This window comes from Nylanderia fulva, unplaced genomic scaffold (assembly GCF_048542155.1).
Source record: "Nylanderia fulva isolate GAGA-0341 unplaced genomic scaffold, ASM4854215v1 Scaffold49, whole genome shotgun sequence".
NCBI lineage: Eukaryota > Metazoa > Arthropoda > Insecta > Hymenoptera > Formicidae > Nylanderia > Nylanderia fulva.
In genome coordinates, this window is record NW_028190576.1 from 309,452 (window position 1) to 327,880 (window position 18,429).

The following is an 18,429-nucleotide window of genomic DNA, read 5'->3' on the forward strand; positions in this document are numbered from 1 at the left end:
GATTATTAGCGTCTCTATATTTCGCCATGACGAATCACCCTCTATCGCGCGCATATCCCTGTCCCTTTCTCCCGGGCCGATGTACCGGAAAGATGTCTACACGCGCGTCACGCACATCCGCACTCGTGTAAATTACCGCGCAAAACACTGCGGATTATTTCAATTCGCATAGCTCGTTACCGCCGCGAGAGCAATAAATCGTATGCGTTTAGGTGGTTCGTGGATTCTAGAATGTCGAGTATCTGCGACACGGAACTGTCAGAATTTTGCAATTTATTCAAAAGCATGTTATACGTCTGCAATCAATAAGTCCCTAACATCTCCCGAAGACGTTCAGAGAACATCCTCTGGATGTATCCTCCGAATATTTTTCGGATCTGTTGTATTATTAAAGGTGCGTCTTATTCGCGTTCTTAAGGGGTTGCATATACACCTAGAGGACCGAAAAATTAACCCAACTTTGACATTTCATTCCGGCTAAATGAATAGTCGGAGTCAAATAAGACTTTTTATGATAATAAAGTTTATATTTTGACAATATAAAAAAAAATAAATGTAATTAAAAAATTGGAACTTTACATCTGAAACAAAAAACCCTATGGTGTTTTTAAGTTAACAGTAGTGGTTGGTCGTTGACGTTCGCCGAATTTCGATTTTGTAGTTTGTTATAAAATGGCGACGTGTGAAAGACGAAAATTTTTCGCAATTTTTGAAATTTTTATTTGAACACGTCGCCATTTTATAACAAACGACAAAATCGAAATTCGGCGAACGTCAACGATCAACCACTACTGTTAACTTAAAAACACCATATGGTTTTTTGTTTCAGATGGAAAGTGTCCACCGCAAAAAAAGGCTTTTTCCAACGCCAGCAACCATATTTTGTTTCTGTTGCAATTTTTTAATTATATTTATTTTTTTTTTATATTGTCAAAATATAAACTTATAATCATAAAAAGTCTTATTTGATTCCCACTATTTATTTAGCCGGAATAAAATGTCAAAGTTGGGTTAATTTTTCGGTCCTCTAGGTGTATGTAACCCCTTAAATATTATCAAGCAGAAATATGCAGTACGGGATTACGCGGCGGGTGCAAGAATCAAAAAGCTGTTCGCGAAACGCTACGATGGAGAAACGATGTTTCCCGCTGAAAAAGAATTCATTTCAGTTGCATAAAACGTCCATCTCGTATCTTTCCTGCCTTTTTTTTCTCTTCCTCCTATTTCTCTGTATCCCGTATTTTTCCCTACGTGTATTCTATTCTTTTCGTCTCTATCCTGATCATATGTTGCGTATTCGTTTCGCGATTAGTATAATAACGTTGACGTCGAAAGAGAAAATCGGCGGCGCGAGAATCGAGAATGCCAATCGCGTTAGACTACACCCGGAACCGAAATTCAATATTTACGCCAACGCGCGGCAACTCGGCGCTAATTAGACCACCGAGTAATTGGTAACGCTAGCTCTCTCAAAGCCGAGTGAGCGCAGTGAAATTCAGGCCGAATACCGTATACCCGCAACTAGCTGCGTGCTACGCATCTCTCTCTACCCTCGTTGGGACGATATGAACGTTCGATTACTCGACGACGCACGTCGGATGCTCGACCGATCTGGGGAATTCAACATTCGCTGAGCACCGTAAACGTTTAACTCGACGCCGCGAGGGGCTGCATAAACTGCAGATAGATAAACATATCTAGATTATTACATTACACCAAGAGTAGAAGCTGAAACCGATATAGCGCGAATGCGAGAATTCGGATCCCAAAAATATGTCTTATGCCAAATTTAATCGGAACGGGAAACTAGAAATATTAGAATATTCGGGAGAGTATTATTTTTTTTTCTGAATTCTTATTCAATTATGGATATTAAAATTTCTATAATACTTGCAAATTTTTGCATGTTTACATATAAAGTGGAAGATTCGAAAGAGAGATTTTTAAAATTTTCTCTTAATTAATTTCCTGGATATTAAAATTTCTAATTTTCATGTTTCCGATATATATGACACAAACAAAAAATATGTATAGGCGTTGTATATATATAACTAGAATTTTTATACTTAAAGAGATAATAAAATATAGAAATGTGTGTACAAATAATGCCGTGTATATATTATTTTTATCGGTAAAGAACTATGCCGGATCTTTTTCAAGTAATCAAACAGCTCGTACGAAAATCATGGATTATTTAATGTCAAGCGTTAGTCAAATATATCTATCTTGCTCGGCAATTGCAAAACGGTGTGAACACTTTACGAACGTGACAATATAATACAACACTGTAACATGAAGTCACGCAATATCAAAGTCACGCGAAAACGAGGGAGAATATACGGTTAATAATCCTCCGTTTAGAATACTCCACCGCAATGCTTTACTACGACTCGAGAGCTGAATGAAACGTCCAACAGAGGAATGCACAATTTCGCGTAGACGGATTTCCTCTCCATAAAAAGAATTTTCTACATAAATTTTTCTACACAACTTTGCAAAATGCATTGACTTTTAATCTCACTAACTTATATCAACATTCGAATTTATTAATTATTTCTGTTTTCCCTTTCTCTTTTTATCTTTTTTTAAATATTTTTAATTAATTGACATTGTATCTCTATGAGAGAAATAATTTAAAACATATATAAAATCGTTCTCTTTAGATTTAGAAAATTTTTATTTTGTAAGAATTTTGTGATAAAACATTTTTAAATTGCATTAAGGAAATCAAAATAATGAATGTTTATATCAAAAATGAATTTTTACTGTATATATATATATATATGTGTAGTACTCATAAATCATACAGTTCATACATTTTTCAATATTAATTAGCAATATTTTGTTCTTTTATATAATTTAATGAATTATATTCCTAATGTATTTAATATTTGTTTTTTTGTTAAGTATCATATTTGACATGACATACAGTCAATTTTTTCTTCTATTTCTCGTATGTGAATTCAATTTGTATCATGTCAGATTTCTAAAAATAACCGGCTATTTCGGAACAATCTATTAACACGATACGATACGTTTCTTTTCAGTTTTGGTCCGCCTACGTTCCTTGCGGTGCCGCTCAGTTAAACGCAGTTCAACTTTCACTGGAACAGATCGACGTGATTCGTCGACTCGCCGAAATGAATGCTCAACATTTAACCCTGGTTACCTCTGTCAAAGGTGAGTAACATACATGAACGTTGAGCCATATCATATGGTCTCGTAATCTTCCCACAGCGTATCCCACACGGAAATTATCGTTATAATTTTTTTTCGCATCATTATATAGAAACTTTAATGCAGTTTTTTCTAATATATTCTAATGTTTTTTATACAACCTAACACTTTACGCATTTATTTTTTATTGAAAAATATTTATATTTTTTAAATTTCTTTATAAGAGTAAAACTAATCTTATTTTACTCCGATATATTTAATACGATATATAGTTAATAAAATTAATTCTTTTTATAAATATATTTAATAACAGTGAATTTTCTTAATATGTCAAGAACGATGCGTGTCTAGTAAATACAAGTAAAAGATGAGAATTATTTATGAGTTTGGGCAGAAGCTTCAACAATAGCAAAGCGCATATAATAAATTTGGTCTACAAGTATTATCAAGAATTCTCGTTGTCCTTTAACAATTCGGTTAACTTAAGGTGCATCTTTTGTAACGAAAGAATTCTTGTGACCACCGTATTACGTTATTAAATGTAACGCGCTAGCCACCGGTACCAATAGATATCAGAGCGACGTCTTGAAGAAAGTTTCTCATCGAGACGATTCAAGAGGATAAAGGGTCGCTATTAATTGTTCGACTTCTCCGAAGTTGAAGAGGAAAGTCGTTATTGGATTCGATTCGATGGCATAACTTTGTATTGTGGAAGATTTATCGGCGATGGACAAAAGTATAAAGCTATCACCGCTTCATGTCGACAAAGATTTCACTGATTCATAAGATAATATAAAATCTGATTTCATAATATTCGATAAAATCAAATTATAGGTTGTTATAAAGATACACTAATAAAGAATCTTACTTGAAAAATATTCAGACGAGAGGTGGAATCTCTGACAAATTTTTATCCCTTCGCGATTCAAACTAATTTTGATAAATTCATATAGAACAATATGTTAAAATTTTAATTTAAATTTTAATAAAATTTAAATTTTGTTCTCTAAATATTACTTAGTGCAGTAATCAATTTCCATCATTCTATATACATATATAATATTATAAGACATGTAACCACATTCTATACATTTATACGTTATAAAAATTTTTTAAATAATTTTTTTAACGTTATCGTTTTAAACTAGAAATTTTGTTATATGACTATATGACTATATTAAAACTTTATTTCAATACAGAAAAAGAATAAAATCTACAAAACATTGCATGAAATATTTTTTTTGTTTTACGAACACTCATTCGCGCCGATGACAATTGAATCTCTCTATTTTTAACGAAAATTGATTACAAAATTTTTTTTTTAAATTGATGGATCAATCTATCGTCTGTTAACTGTAAAATTTGTGGAATGTTGGTGAAACCGACTAATGGAGAATAAATTTCATCGAATATGCAATAGCTGTTTTTAGTTGAGTGAAAGAAAAAGAGATTTCTGGGGAAAAAAGAGAAAAAATATCGAAGCAACACCGGCACTAAAATAAAGAACAAACTATGCACACAATCTGAAAGAAAAGAAAATGCCAAGCAGGAGAGGAGAGCAGAAAAGATACGCGAAAGCTTGTAAAAGTTTTTGTGACAAGTAACTCGCTTCAGAAATCCGACTGCCATTTTCATAAGCTCGTTGAAATCAAACCAAGATCGCGTGAAAAGGGGATAAGAGTAGAGATAACGGAAACTTTTGCAAACGTTGCATAAATAATCCATCGAGAAAAATTAGGATTAGATTCAAACTATACATCGTACTAAAATATGTTGCAATTTTTTTAAAGAAATTGTTAATTGATTTATTAACGAAATTATTATAATAATATTATTAAATCATTTTAATACATTATTACTAATACGTAACTACATTCAACCGACTATTCAACATAAATATTTTATGACTAATGGTCTAAGTTTTTGATAAAGAAAAATGTGGCCCTTTTACGGCGACTACACTTATGCAAATGGATAATCGTTGGACATGCATTGTGTATTCAAAATCAAGTTATGCACGCTGCTGAAATATGAAAAAGATATGAAGGGTGAATGAAGAAATAGGACTGGAGCACTGCCTTGCAAACGAAAGCCCCGCAATGGAACTTACCGCGAGTAACCTGGTCTGGAAAGCTGTCAGCCATTTTCATAAGCTCGAGAAACTTCGCCAAGTGGGAAGTGAAAAGGAGGTCGCGGCACGAAGAAGGTAAAAGGTGGAAAAGGCAGCGGTTCGTGAACACAAGCCTGTTCCACAATAGTGCCTGGATATGGTCAAAATCACGATTTCTTTAACTCACTACGCTGAATTTAGCAATTCAATACAAAAATGCTAATTAATAAATAATCAATAATATATTGTACAGCAAACTCTCTGATTCCTTTTGGTCCATAGAGAAAAAAATATACTAACAAAATAATCATTAAGTTAATATGATTACTAATCGAATTGAAAAATGAACGTGTTGATAATAATAAATTAATGCCTTATAATAATTGTACAAGAATTGTTTTTATTATATTTTAACAATTTTAAAACACGTAATGTATAATTGTTATACGCAAACCAATTCTTAGATGTCATATTATATATGACCACCGCATGTGGTAAAAAACTTGGCTGGATATAGCAATTAATAATTGAAACGGGAATCTCGTTAAAGCACTAGGCATATTCATTTAGATTCGTTTTATTTTTGAGTTGAAGCAAGCTGCTTCCAAGCGAGCTTCGTTTAAAGCAGCAAAGGCAGAGAACAGTTACAAGAGGAGATTACCAGCTTTTTAATTTTCGAGATCAGTGGCGCGTTTCTCAATAGATAGTATACGACTTTCTTGTACCAAGATAGAAGATATTAAATCATATTAAATGCTATATAAAGTGTTTTAGCGTAATCTGGTACGATAAAAGGTTAAATAAAGCAAATGCATATAAAAACTTTAGTTTAATATTAATTGCTCTGAATTTTTCTGCAGAATTATCAATATTCCCAAATTACATTTTATGTTGTAAGCATTTTATTACATTAATTAAGAAATTTTGCAAGTGAGCCATATTAACCATGTTAATCGAATCATATACATCTTTTTCCAACAATTAATTTTAAAAAATTAAAATTCATCTACTTGATGTTATAAAATATTTTACAACATATTGCAATCGAAATGAAAGAAGAAAGCTAAGCAAACTCTCTCCCTTATTAAAATAAACTAATTTTGAAGAAACGAGAAAGAACTAAAGAGAAAAAGAAAGAGAGAGGAAAAAGAGAAAGAAATAAAAAAAGACAGAAATGCATATTCTCTCCATATCCTTGAAACTATTTTAAAAAATTTATCCGACTCTCCCGTGCAAACTCACATTTGTGCATGACAATTTATCAATAACTACAAAGAGATAAACAATTCGGCATGAAAAAAATACGGTATAAGAATTTGTATCGTGCAAATGAGTGAAAAGCAACAGGATGATAAAATGTTCATGTGCCTAACGAATCTTATCGTTGATCTGCACGATTATAGATATACATAATATCGTTAATGTCACAGCAAAACGAACTTTAAATCCTGCATGTACGGTTAAACAAATAACTCGCACGGATCGATATATATTCGATGTAAAGGTTGATAAATCAGCCGGCTTAATACCCACCTTCGTTCGATGCCGCCTGAAAGTTTCAATGAGGCGATCGACAGCACTCCTGAAAGCACTTTCGAAAGCGGATCTAAAAGCCGATTTTTACCGATCTTTTCATTCACTTTTTCAACCCACCCGTACAGGGACCGACTTTCCGAGATTTCATCGGCGATCTCTTCCGGCGAAGATCGTAAATAATCTATGAACACCATAATTCCCCGAACCCGAGAGGTCCCGCTTAATCTCATAAAGTGTCACTTTAATCTCGCCCCGGGAAAAAAAAGGAAGAATTATAAAACTCGCGCCGACGCGACGGAGCAAGAGCACGACGAAAAAACAGACGAAACTTCGCTGATTCACGGAAGGAGCGTAATTCGGCCGAGAGCAAAGTTCACCGAAGATGATTCGAAGTTTTACGAGAGAAGATGAGCCTCAAATAACTCGTGTACTTAGGTGTTCTCCGAGGTTCGAGTATTCTCAAGCTCGGCAAATTCATTGTCGATAGTATAAGTATTGTCGCAATTTTTAGCGTGTTTACAACGTTTGATCGTTAAAATATGACCGACTTTCTATATAATAGTATAGCTATGTAAGAGAAAGAATATAACAATATACTTCAAAACGTATACTGTAAAAGTACGGCGCTTGATATATAATAATAATAATAATAATATCCATGAAAAATATATTGAGCATAATATAATATTATTAAACTAAAATCCTCTCAAATTGTATTATTAATATAATCCAAATCTCTCACAATCAGTGTAACTGTTATATATTATTCATCAAGTAATTTCTTTCTTTAAAAAATATCATATGCTTATTATTAGAATGTCACCAATTTTCTTTAAATTATGACATATATATGTGCAGGTCTCATTGAGGCTCATAGAGAAGGAAAAATTGCAAGTCTAATCGGAGTAGAAGGGGGTCACTCTCTGGGGAATTCTTTGGGCGTTCTTAGGACGTTTTACGGTCTAGGAGCGCGATACCTTACTCTAACACATGCGTGCGACACCTCCTGGTGAGTATGAATTATAAATGTAAGTAGAAGAATCCTTTTTTCAAAACTATGCAATTAACTTATCACGATTTTTTAATTCAATTAATATAAAAAAGAATTCCTTCATACACGCACACACCCATCATTATATATATAATACAGATTACTCTTATTTTAAATGGCGAAACTTTCTACAAACTTAAAATTTGATTGAAAAAAAAAACACTTTTTAAAATTTATTTAAATTATTCACCATTAAAATTTTTATTTTTATTCTATAAAATAAAGCTTAATATAATTTTCGATACTATTATTACTCGCGCTGATGTACGTTTCATTAAAGTTAGGAGGTTGCACTTTCTCATTCACGAGATCATCAAAACTCTGCAGGATGTTGCGTTTTTTCGATATCGTTCTTATCGCCTGCTCTTCCTCGCGCTCAAGAAGTTTCTCGATATACAAGCCGCTCGTTCATCGAGCATCTAGTTTTTTTACTTGGGACTCGTTGTGCTTCGTATCACGATCTACTCTTAGAGGCAAACCAATTCCACGGTTGATCGGCTTAACCTGAAATCTGGACGCTTGGAAGTTCTTTTTAGTAATTTCGGAAGCACCCCAAAGCCGCCACTTATTTCCTAGCGCATCCGAAAAAAAGAAATAGCAAAAGAAGAAATTTGTTTCGCAGAGAGAAACAGAGAAAAAGAGAGAGAGAGGAATTAATCCTTATCAAAAAGACCGATTTCCATATTGTTCAGAAAAGTCAACTTTCTGAATTTCATTTCATTAATCCATTATGAAGTAAAGACATTTCTTCAGTTATTTTTTTATTTCTAATAATTCTTTCTTTTTGTATATTTTCCTAACAATAAGTGAAAGATCTGCAATTATAAAAGTTTTGTAGTGATATCTTTCTTGCATTCAATTGTTATGTACAAAAGCAATGAATCTAGTACAGCCCGTTTATCTTACTTTACATAATATTTCTCTAAAGTCATCATTTATTTGCTAATTTCAATACATAATGAAAAACTCCATACCTCTTTTCGCAGCACAGGAGGCGACATATCGACAGGAGATAATAAAAAAATTTATTCGATTCTCCGCGGTCTAATCAAAATTTAAAAATATGCAAGTTGCGCAATTTATTATTATATACACGTTCGCTTGCATCTCCGTGACTGAGAGGAACAATGCTGGAATAAAAAGCGCTTCTCCTCTTTTGCCTCAAACATCGATCCTTAACCCGAAGTTTATGCATCCCCTGATGCCGAGTGCCGCATGGAGTTGTAAATAAAGTTCCCGCTTTTATGCATCCATTCGATCCTGAATCACGTAACCCGCGACGAGTTGCGTTTTTGCGAGAAATCCAACGTACGTTATTTGTGAGTTGCGCGAGCCACAAAATAGAGCTATATACACGTGCATAAAGCAACGACATTTTCGACTCCCGCATGACTTTATTTGTTTAATTAGTACGAAAAGTCGCGGCCACTTTATAAATTTCTCTCGTCAAAAGGAATTTTATTCATGACCATTTAAAACAATTTCGTGTCCGAGTTCTCTCCACTTTTTTCAAAAAGCTCTCCATTATTCTTCCGACGTAATAGTACTCATAACTCGAAAACTCGAGAATAACTGAAAGTTTAAAACATTCTCGTTACTTTTTCTTCGCGAAACGATCATTATGCCACGGCGTCGATGTTATCGAGATAATGCAAACGAATTCTGAATTGAAAAATGTATTTCTCGCGGCGCGCGCACAATCGCAATTCCTTTTCATACTTCGCAACTACCTACTATATATTGTATTTCTTATATCAGTCGAACTTTTGGAGAATATACCAACCGCATTCATCCCTTCGCTCACTGAAAATCCATCATTGTACCTTTTACGAGCGAAGGGACTCATGCTCGAACCGTAATAATCTCACCCTCTGCGGCCTGCCACGCGAAATAGGATTTACACCTCGAGGAGCGACGCTGGATGCCTCGCTCTCTCGCCGGCTCTCGGGATGTAAATTACGACAGTGACCGCCGATGTCACTAACTCTAACGCCGCTTTAAGGTCGCAGTATTATACGACAATGGGCACCGACCTGGTTCGCCGTGCACTTTCCGATCTTCGGCTGCTTTATGTCTCCCTCGGCACTACGATGCTTACCGCAATAAATAAGAATCGGAGTCATGTCGGGTGCTCACGTGCAAATCTCTCTTTGGATATAGTACAATACATATTTTTCTCCTCTGACTCCCTAATTTACGCCAACGTCGTCTTACGACGCAGGTAATCTATTTTCCACGTGAAACATGAGGCCGAGTTTTCTCAATAGATGTTGGAATAATATTGGCGAGAGAAGAGATTAAATACACAGATATACGAATAACTTGTGTTAATAAAGTAACACAATATGAATATAAAATATTTTTATAATGTGTATTATAAAGTTCGATAGCGAAAAAAAAATTGACAGTCGTAATAGACAAAAAATTGAGAAAGTGAATTCTTTTCTCATATTGAATTAGATTTTATAATTTATTTTAGTTTATTATAATTTATGCGATTTGGGAATTAAATTGAATTTTTTTTTTTTTTTTTTTTTTTTAAGAAAATTTTTATACAAGAAAATTTCTATCAAATAAATACATATGACAGTGGTTGTTTGAAGAACAAAGTGATTTGGAGTATCCGCAGAAAAATGTATGCCTATGAAAGTGTAGACTATAACATACAGAGCACCCGAAGAAAACTCGTCATAAAAATGCGGTTTCATCTCTCCGGCCTGAGATTTCCGGCATCCACATGAGGAGAAGCGTGCTTTTATTGGGACAATATCCGAATTGCTTTCCGACGTGTACCCGTAGCTTAATGTCAACCTCTGACCCTATTCTCTCTCACCTCTTATCCCTCTTCTGTTTCAGTCGCCTATTTTCCCTCCCTCTCTCTTTTCTCTCTAGGGATGCGAGATTGTCGACCCGATTGAATTTTCTACAGTTTTTAGATGATGACGCCGAATCATCTCTGATGTTTCGTCATCTCGTCTGGGAGCGAGTGCAGAATTCTCGATATCGTTTGTATTTTTACTTGTTTTCTAATCTTCACATTTCTATTCTATAAATATTTCGTATGTCTTCCGCTATTCATAAGAAAAAAATAAGGCACAATCAATACTGTGGTCGAAAAATATCTTAATAACTTCTTTTTGATGAACTAAATTTTCTTTAGCAAAAATTACAGTTTAATAATGAAAATTAAGTGTGAAGAATCTAAATAAATAATGAGATATTATCTTATCTTAATTAATTTCAAGTAATAGTTATACTTCATAAAAATTTATTATAAATTATTATTACTAAGATATTTATAAGGAAAAATTAAAGTCATAAATAATAATTTCTTACAAAATCTGTTAAGAAAAAATTAAATTTAATGTATACTCAACAATAATAAAAAATCTACTATTAATATGACTTAAAAATTTCACATGTTGCTTATTGGTCATTACACATTCGCAATTCCGAAATACAATTTTTAAAGCTATACCCTTGAAATTGTCTACTAGCAATTAATTTACATTTAACAGACAGTAAGAGCTAATTACAATAAATGGGCAAATGGAAACACACGTTATTTCCGAAAAGTTACATGCAACTCGGATGTGCTTCGAGATGAGAAGCTTGTTTTAATGATCCTAGAACATAACATAATGTGTAATGTATGTATATGATAACACACAAAATGCGCGAACCTGAAAGCAGAGTTTGTGTAGGTTTGACCTAAATCACTTGACCCAAGACCACTCGCGCCTATTCAAGTATCTAGCTCAAGCTATATCTAAATCATTATTGAACTAAGAATATCTATAAAAATCTAATTTAAAATCTGGATATTTTTGAAGATAGATATCGCTTGTGATGATCGAATTTTGTTTAATTAGTGATATATTTTTTAATTAATGATATCACTTCAATGATTAATAACTTACATCATTGGCAATTTCTTTATTTCATGTAAAAAATGTTGCGTAATAAATATGTTTGCACAAGATTGACATGACTGATACGTTAGAAAATATTATTCCTTCTACACATAAAAGCTCATCTGAAAGAAACAAAGCTAGCACGAGCAACCGCTGGATTTTCGCAAGCAAACCGACGTTCTAACAGACATTTTCTTGGCAGGGCAGTCTGTTCTGTTGGCGAGACGAACAACACTCAGGACTCCTCACCGGGCCTCAGCGATTTTGGGAAAGTGAGTCAACATTTACATTATGTACTCGGAGCTCCGCTGCGGATTCACCTTTTTCGGCGAACAGAGAAATATCATGTCCGCAAAAAAATACCCACGTGTACATACATGCTTCCGAAACAGCTTCCGTTTTACGACCGCGGACGGGGTTTTACGCGACACATCCTGCAGAAAAATAATACTGCAGACTTCCGGCCAAAACGCGCGCCCCAGTATTATTTCGCGAAACGACCTCGCGACAATTTGGTTTATATAATATATAACGCGAGTATATTGTATTATAAGAGAGTTTACCATTTTTTTTTTTGCAAAGTTTCTCGGGAAAATAATAATATGATATCAGATACCAGAAACAGATAAACTGTTGGTAAAAATTTGTAAACTAGTTCCACGTGACAGTTGCATATGAAAAAATAACAATTCTCATTAATGTAATGCGCAGTAATAAGTCTGTATATTAAATTAATGCTCAAGATTATTTAGGGAATAATTTCTTTCTAATGTACTCACGCGTAAAATGCTCCAAGTAATTTCGTATTCTAAAGTCGGAAGTTATAAAATTTTAAATGTATACTCTAATTACTCTTGTGTTTAGTACATCAATTAAGAAATATTCATTAAAACGTTTACTAAATCTATAATTTGTTCGCGAAAATTCTCCAACGATATTCCGCTCTCCAGGATATTTAAATAAACGAGACGCGCGCATTACGTCGGTTCGATTCTTGTGGCAGGATTTAGATTGCGATTTCACCGTCTCGATGGCTCGAATTATTTTTCCACTACATAACCGGGGAAAAGTGATCGTCAACAAACACGCGACCGATTGCGTCCGACCTAGATTCCGTTTATCACTCTCGTCGCTCCGCCGCGCTCATAAAATTATATCTCGACCCACTTTAGCGGGTGGAATTCGTCGAGGGATTTCGAGCGTTAACGCACAGGTTCGACAATTACGTCAGGTCGGATTTCTGCCGTGCGCTTCTGACATTACGCGAAGCTCCCGAGATCCTGTCTGATGAAAATACGGAAGGAAAGAATCTGCTCTTTCCGCATCGAGTCATTGCGCATCGATTAAATTTCTTGCCGAAATTCGAACTCTTGCAATGGCAGCTTCTGATTTAAAAAGCGGAAAAAAAACGAAGAGCTTAATGGGAAGAACAGATACGACAAAGAAGGAAAAGGAAAACGGACGAGGAAAGCGCGTGAGAACGTAAATCAAACGATCCACCTCCGTTATCTCGTACCCCTTGCAACGGTTCGCATTAATAAATGACAAGTTTTCCAGAGAAAAATTCGATGCGCGTTGCTAAATGCTCTATAGTTTGTCACTGATGTTCGTTCTCGTGAAATGCTAAATAGATATTCCGAACCATCTCAAATTTGTCAACAATTAAATCTTTTGATTGATTAATTCGCTGTCGCCGTAATGTCTTTCTAAATATATCTTTAGGTTCTATCATTTCTCCCATTTTTAGATATTATATATAGATTTAGCCGTGATAAAACTGTTTTCTTTCTATTTAGTATACCTTATTTTAGTGCATTTAAAATATGTGTATTAATTATTTATTTTTTACTGCGAATCAGAGACAAAAAAAACAGAATTAATATTTCGATATTGTCAAAACCGTTTTCCTGTATCGTTCCAGCGCGTTCAATTAACAATTTCGAAGAATAGAGTCGAGCCATATCGCAAATAAATTACTTTACCAAAAAGAATTTTCCATTCGTGAAACAATATATTAATCTTGTCATTGTGTTATTTGCTGCACGAACGAAAAATGTAGCATGTCTCGATTATCGCAATACACTGCTGGCTATATCGAAACATCGACGGTACAAAATTGTTATTGTTGGTAGCGTATTACAAGCGCGAAATATTTTTACGGTTTCACCATGAAATTGCAATAATCTATACGAGGAAGTGATATCATCTCTCTCATCTATAATAACAAAATATTTTTATCCAATATAATAGTTTATTTTTCACATACGTTCATTTAATGTTCAACAAAGATTTGAAGAAAGATCTTTTTACTCTTGCGCATTATATTTTCTAAATCTTAAGATACAAATAAAAAGGAAAAAGACAAATTTGTGCAATGGCGTATAAATAAAGAGAAAAATGAGGGACGTAATGTCAATAATAAATTGGATAGAATCGTAAACGACTTTGTAATAATAAATAAAATTTTCCAAGTTACAAACTGCACATACTGAAAGCATCTACTTGTACTCGCAATGCTGAGCAAAGCAGTAATACATTTCGTATACCATTTCAAAGAAGAAGCATCGCGACTCCACGGCTCGTTCGGAAAGATAAATAGAATTATCTGAAAATTGTTCGTCCTCGTATCCCCTCGCGTGTGTATACATATTCCCGTAATGTCCGTTATACATGTATATCGTTCATTGCAAATACCGATATTGTGCACTTCCTGCAACGGACGGCATGCAACGACGTTCCGACGAAGCGAGCGCGCGTTCGTGCGCCCGTTTGTACACAATTCGACATTTTTGCCCTTTTACCCTCTTGCTCCTTCAGCCTGTTATTTCTATATCGAACCCATATTTTCCGGCACCGGCTTCACCAGGTGCGCGAATACGCGCGCGTGTATGACACGAGCGTGTCACGCACGCATGCACATTGAATGCACACCCACATTTCGAATCGCGCGTCGCGGTGATATATCGTGGAATTATGGCGATAGCTCGCGGCGTAGTATTTGTCATGGTTTCAACGGTGGGCTTGATTTTATTGCGGCTTTTGGATGTGACGATTAGTTTCGTCTAGCCTCGTCGCGCTCGATACCCAGCAACAGGCATCGGATTACCTGCGAAAATTCGCCATTCGCCCGCGTTACAGGATACAATATGGATGAAACTGAAATTTGCTTTCTCTTTTTCGATTTTCGCAAGAATTTTCGCACATGGATATTGAATCCGAATATTAATGACTGCGATATTACATATCGCTGATACTATTAATTTTAAAAATCCCTCACGCAGTTTTAAATCATTCTCATGGAAATATTTATTTAAATGGCATTTTTTCAGTTAAATGCTAATTCTTTTCATAAATAATCCATAGACACTTATTTATTAATAGAAATATCTAATTTTGTGCCGACAAAATTTCACAGCTATTTAAGCGTTGATTTGAACCGTTGACGACCTTCATTATTTGCATGTTTTCGCTTCGCATTTTGCATATACGCGTTTCTTGCTTGTCACTTGTTAATGCTGCCGATAAGAAATAGTCCCTTGTATCGCGTAATCATCCGTCTCGCTAAAACGACGCGCGTCAGAGGCTGTTTCTCCGCAAAAACAATGCGCGTCGTTTCTGCCATCGACGCACGAGACTCGCATCGTTCGGATGAAATCGTGCGCGCCGAGAAAAGCCACCCTCACCCTTAAAGCCGGAAAAACGGGACCATTGTGATTCGTTCTTCCACCCACCTTCCTCCATTTCCTTTTCCGCTCGCGTCGACAGGGCTGTCTTTATCGAAATTTGCCCGCTATTTCTGTAAATATGTAGAACATACAAACGCATCGTGCTCTTTAAAGTATACGTAATTAAACATTAAATAATATAATATTGAAATATCAGCAATATGTTTTTCACATCACTTTTTTAACTATTGATATTTTTCACGCATCAATAACTGTGTTTTTATCAAATAACAGATATTTATTTCTAACTCAATTTCTAATTAAATTTTAACAATAACTAAAACATTATGAAAGAGAAGAACTATTGATTGTTCCATATTTGTTTGCCAATTTTGTTATTTTTAATAATTTCACACAAGTTACAGGTTTGATTAATAATTTGTTATTTGTGAAAGAGTAAAATAGGTCAAATTTCGAAGAAAATCGATCGAGATTAATGTACCGATTTATATCTCGATTTGAAACTCGCGACGTTTCAAAATTAAATTTATTCGGCTCTTAAGATAAGTGATTTAAATGAAGATTTACGTGTTTATCAAAGCAGAAGGCCACAAATATACTAAGCTCGATCCTGCACATTACTACCAATACGTCGAAGCTTTTTCTCGCTATCGCGCGATAAAATGGACGGTTGCTTGCGTTCTCGACTAATGTTCGCTGGCTGAAACGCCGACATTTCCTCCGTTTCCCATACTACTTTCCCTTCACCATTCCTAGTCGATCCTTTTCACGTGTTTTTGCGTCATAATAAAAGGCATCTCGTCTCAAACCCAGCATCCCGCTCATATTCCAGTTCAATCACTTCGAACTTGGGAACATTTACGATATTTAGATAGTTTCGATATTTATTGAATATTTTTTCTATCGATTTATTACTGGGAAAATGATATTTAAAAGATAATAACAAACAATATCGGCTAAAAAATCTGTGTCTTTTCTATTTATCTAAATTTAATTTACCTTTTCTACAAGGAGAGAATTTTCTCTTAGAATTTACCCTGAAAATCATTTCTGACGGACAATAGGGAACTGGAAGAATTTTACAACAATTTTTCTGATTAATATTTATCACAATAAAAAATATTAATATATGTACGTAATAAATTTTACTATGTACATAGTAAAATACATCGAACATATTTTATATTTTATTGTGGTAGACATTACTATTTTTATTATGGTAAATATTAATTAGAGAAATTCTTAGAAAATTCTTCTAATACCATATTACCCATGATTAGCATGATTTTCAGCGTAAATTCTAAGAGAAAATTCTCTCTGTGTAGAGAAATCATGCGATTTAACGTAAGTTAATATAATTCAATTCGCACAGAGTTATTCCATCGCTTTTCATAACCATGATTTATATAAATTTATATAAATAATTATATATGGATAAGAAAAAAGGAAAGGGATTTAACGCGCTTCATTATTCTCCAGGCAGTTGTCAGAGAGTTGAACAGGCTGGGCATGTTGGTCGATCTCTCGCATGTCTCGACAAGAACGATGAGAGCAGCCCTGCAGACTACGAGGGCGCCGGTGATCTTCTCGCACAGCGCAGCCAGGGCGCTATGCAATTCTACCAGAAACGTGCCGGACGACGTGCTCAGAAATCTGGTGAGTTTTCCACGTCACAAGAATATGGAAATGCAATCAAATACGTAAAAAAAAAAGAAAGAAAAAAAAACGAGTCATTTCGTTGCTGCTGATACAACATATTTTTCGGAGAGCGAACTATAAGCGAAACGCGCTGTTGCGAAAAAAATGTTACGTCGACTACAATATGTCCGCGGACAGATTTATTTATTTATTTATTTATTTATTCGGATCTCTTTCGATACCGCGTATGTACGCGTCGATCAGTTAGAAAACACTGTAGAATACAGGCGTACAGAAAAAAATGAATGAATACCCCTTTGCTACAAACGATACGAGCGATAGATATAGAAAAAAATCAAGGCGCGTTCTCGAGAACAAAACTGTTAGCAACCTTTGTTCGACGAACATTGAGATTAATTTGATTTCGGACCAACATATATATATCTTTGCATACATTCCATGGCCTAATCAGATCGATGAAGTTAATGAAATTTAATATTGATGCGCGAAACCTCTGCCTGTATCGATACATGTAATATTTAAGAATCAGAAGAGAACAAGCCCAAAATAGGAAACTGCACGTGAAGGATGCAATTATCGATCTTATGACAACACAAAATAGTTTCTCATCAAGAAATTATTTATAAGATTTATAAGATTATACTGCAACTCTGTTATATAAATATGGCAAAGTTGTATAATTAGAGAAAAAGGTGATATTAAAATAATGTTATAGTGAAAAATATAGATACAGTAAAACACATGATATAGTTACGATATGATATAAATATTCGTAAATATGAGAAGAAATAAAATGTAGATTTATAAAAATAAATAACTGCCGGCAACCAATTTTTTTTTTATCGTTATCATTTGAACGTATGTAAAGGGAAATAAAAACGATGTAAAAGCAAAACGAAAGATGTACGTTCTGTATACCGGTGATTAAACGCAAGTTTTATCGACAGATCTGATATCTCTGGAAGCGAGATGCGTCAAAATTAAATTCGTAGAGTGCAAACGAAGTGAAGCCAACCGTGTGCAAATCGAATACGATAGGAGAATAGTTTGTAATCCACAAAGTTGTAAAGCGTACGTGGGGCGATATGTGTATGATGATACGTATGTATGTGTGTATATATATATATGTTGTGTGCATGTGTATACATGTGAAGGCATACAAGAACGCAGGATCTATATATTAACAAACACAAAGTATCGGATGTTCAAATTGTTCAAGTTCGAGTAATGAGATAATCGCAAACTATTCGATAAAACCGATGGAACGAGCTTCGGAGGAGATATGTCAAAATGATT

At 34.5% G+C, this 18,429-nt stretch overlaps 1 protein-coding gene across 5 annotated transcripts in view; it reads left to right on the forward strand.

Annotated features, from left to right (window-relative positions):
- LOC114940105 (dipeptidase 1) overlaps positions 1 to 18,429 on the forward strand; it is a 128,236-nt gene that overhangs the window by 97,550 nt on the left and 12,257 nt on the right. For 4 of the 5 annotated variants that reach the window (XM_029314615.2, XM_029314617.2, XM_085486882.1 and 1 more), the window contains exons 6-9: positions 3,048 to 3,180; positions 7,682 to 7,832; positions 11,991 to 12,060; positions 16,954 to 17,130. In XM_029314615.2, the coding sequence (XP_029170448.1) occupies positions 3,048 to 3,180; positions 7,682 to 7,832; positions 11,991 to 12,060; positions 16,954 to 17,130 (531 nt within the window). The remainder of the gene's footprint in view (positions 1 to 3,047; positions 3,181 to 7,681; positions 7,833 to 11,990; positions 12,061 to 16,953; positions 17,131 to 18,429) is intronic. The other variant, XM_029314618.2, reaches the window with a different exon arrangement.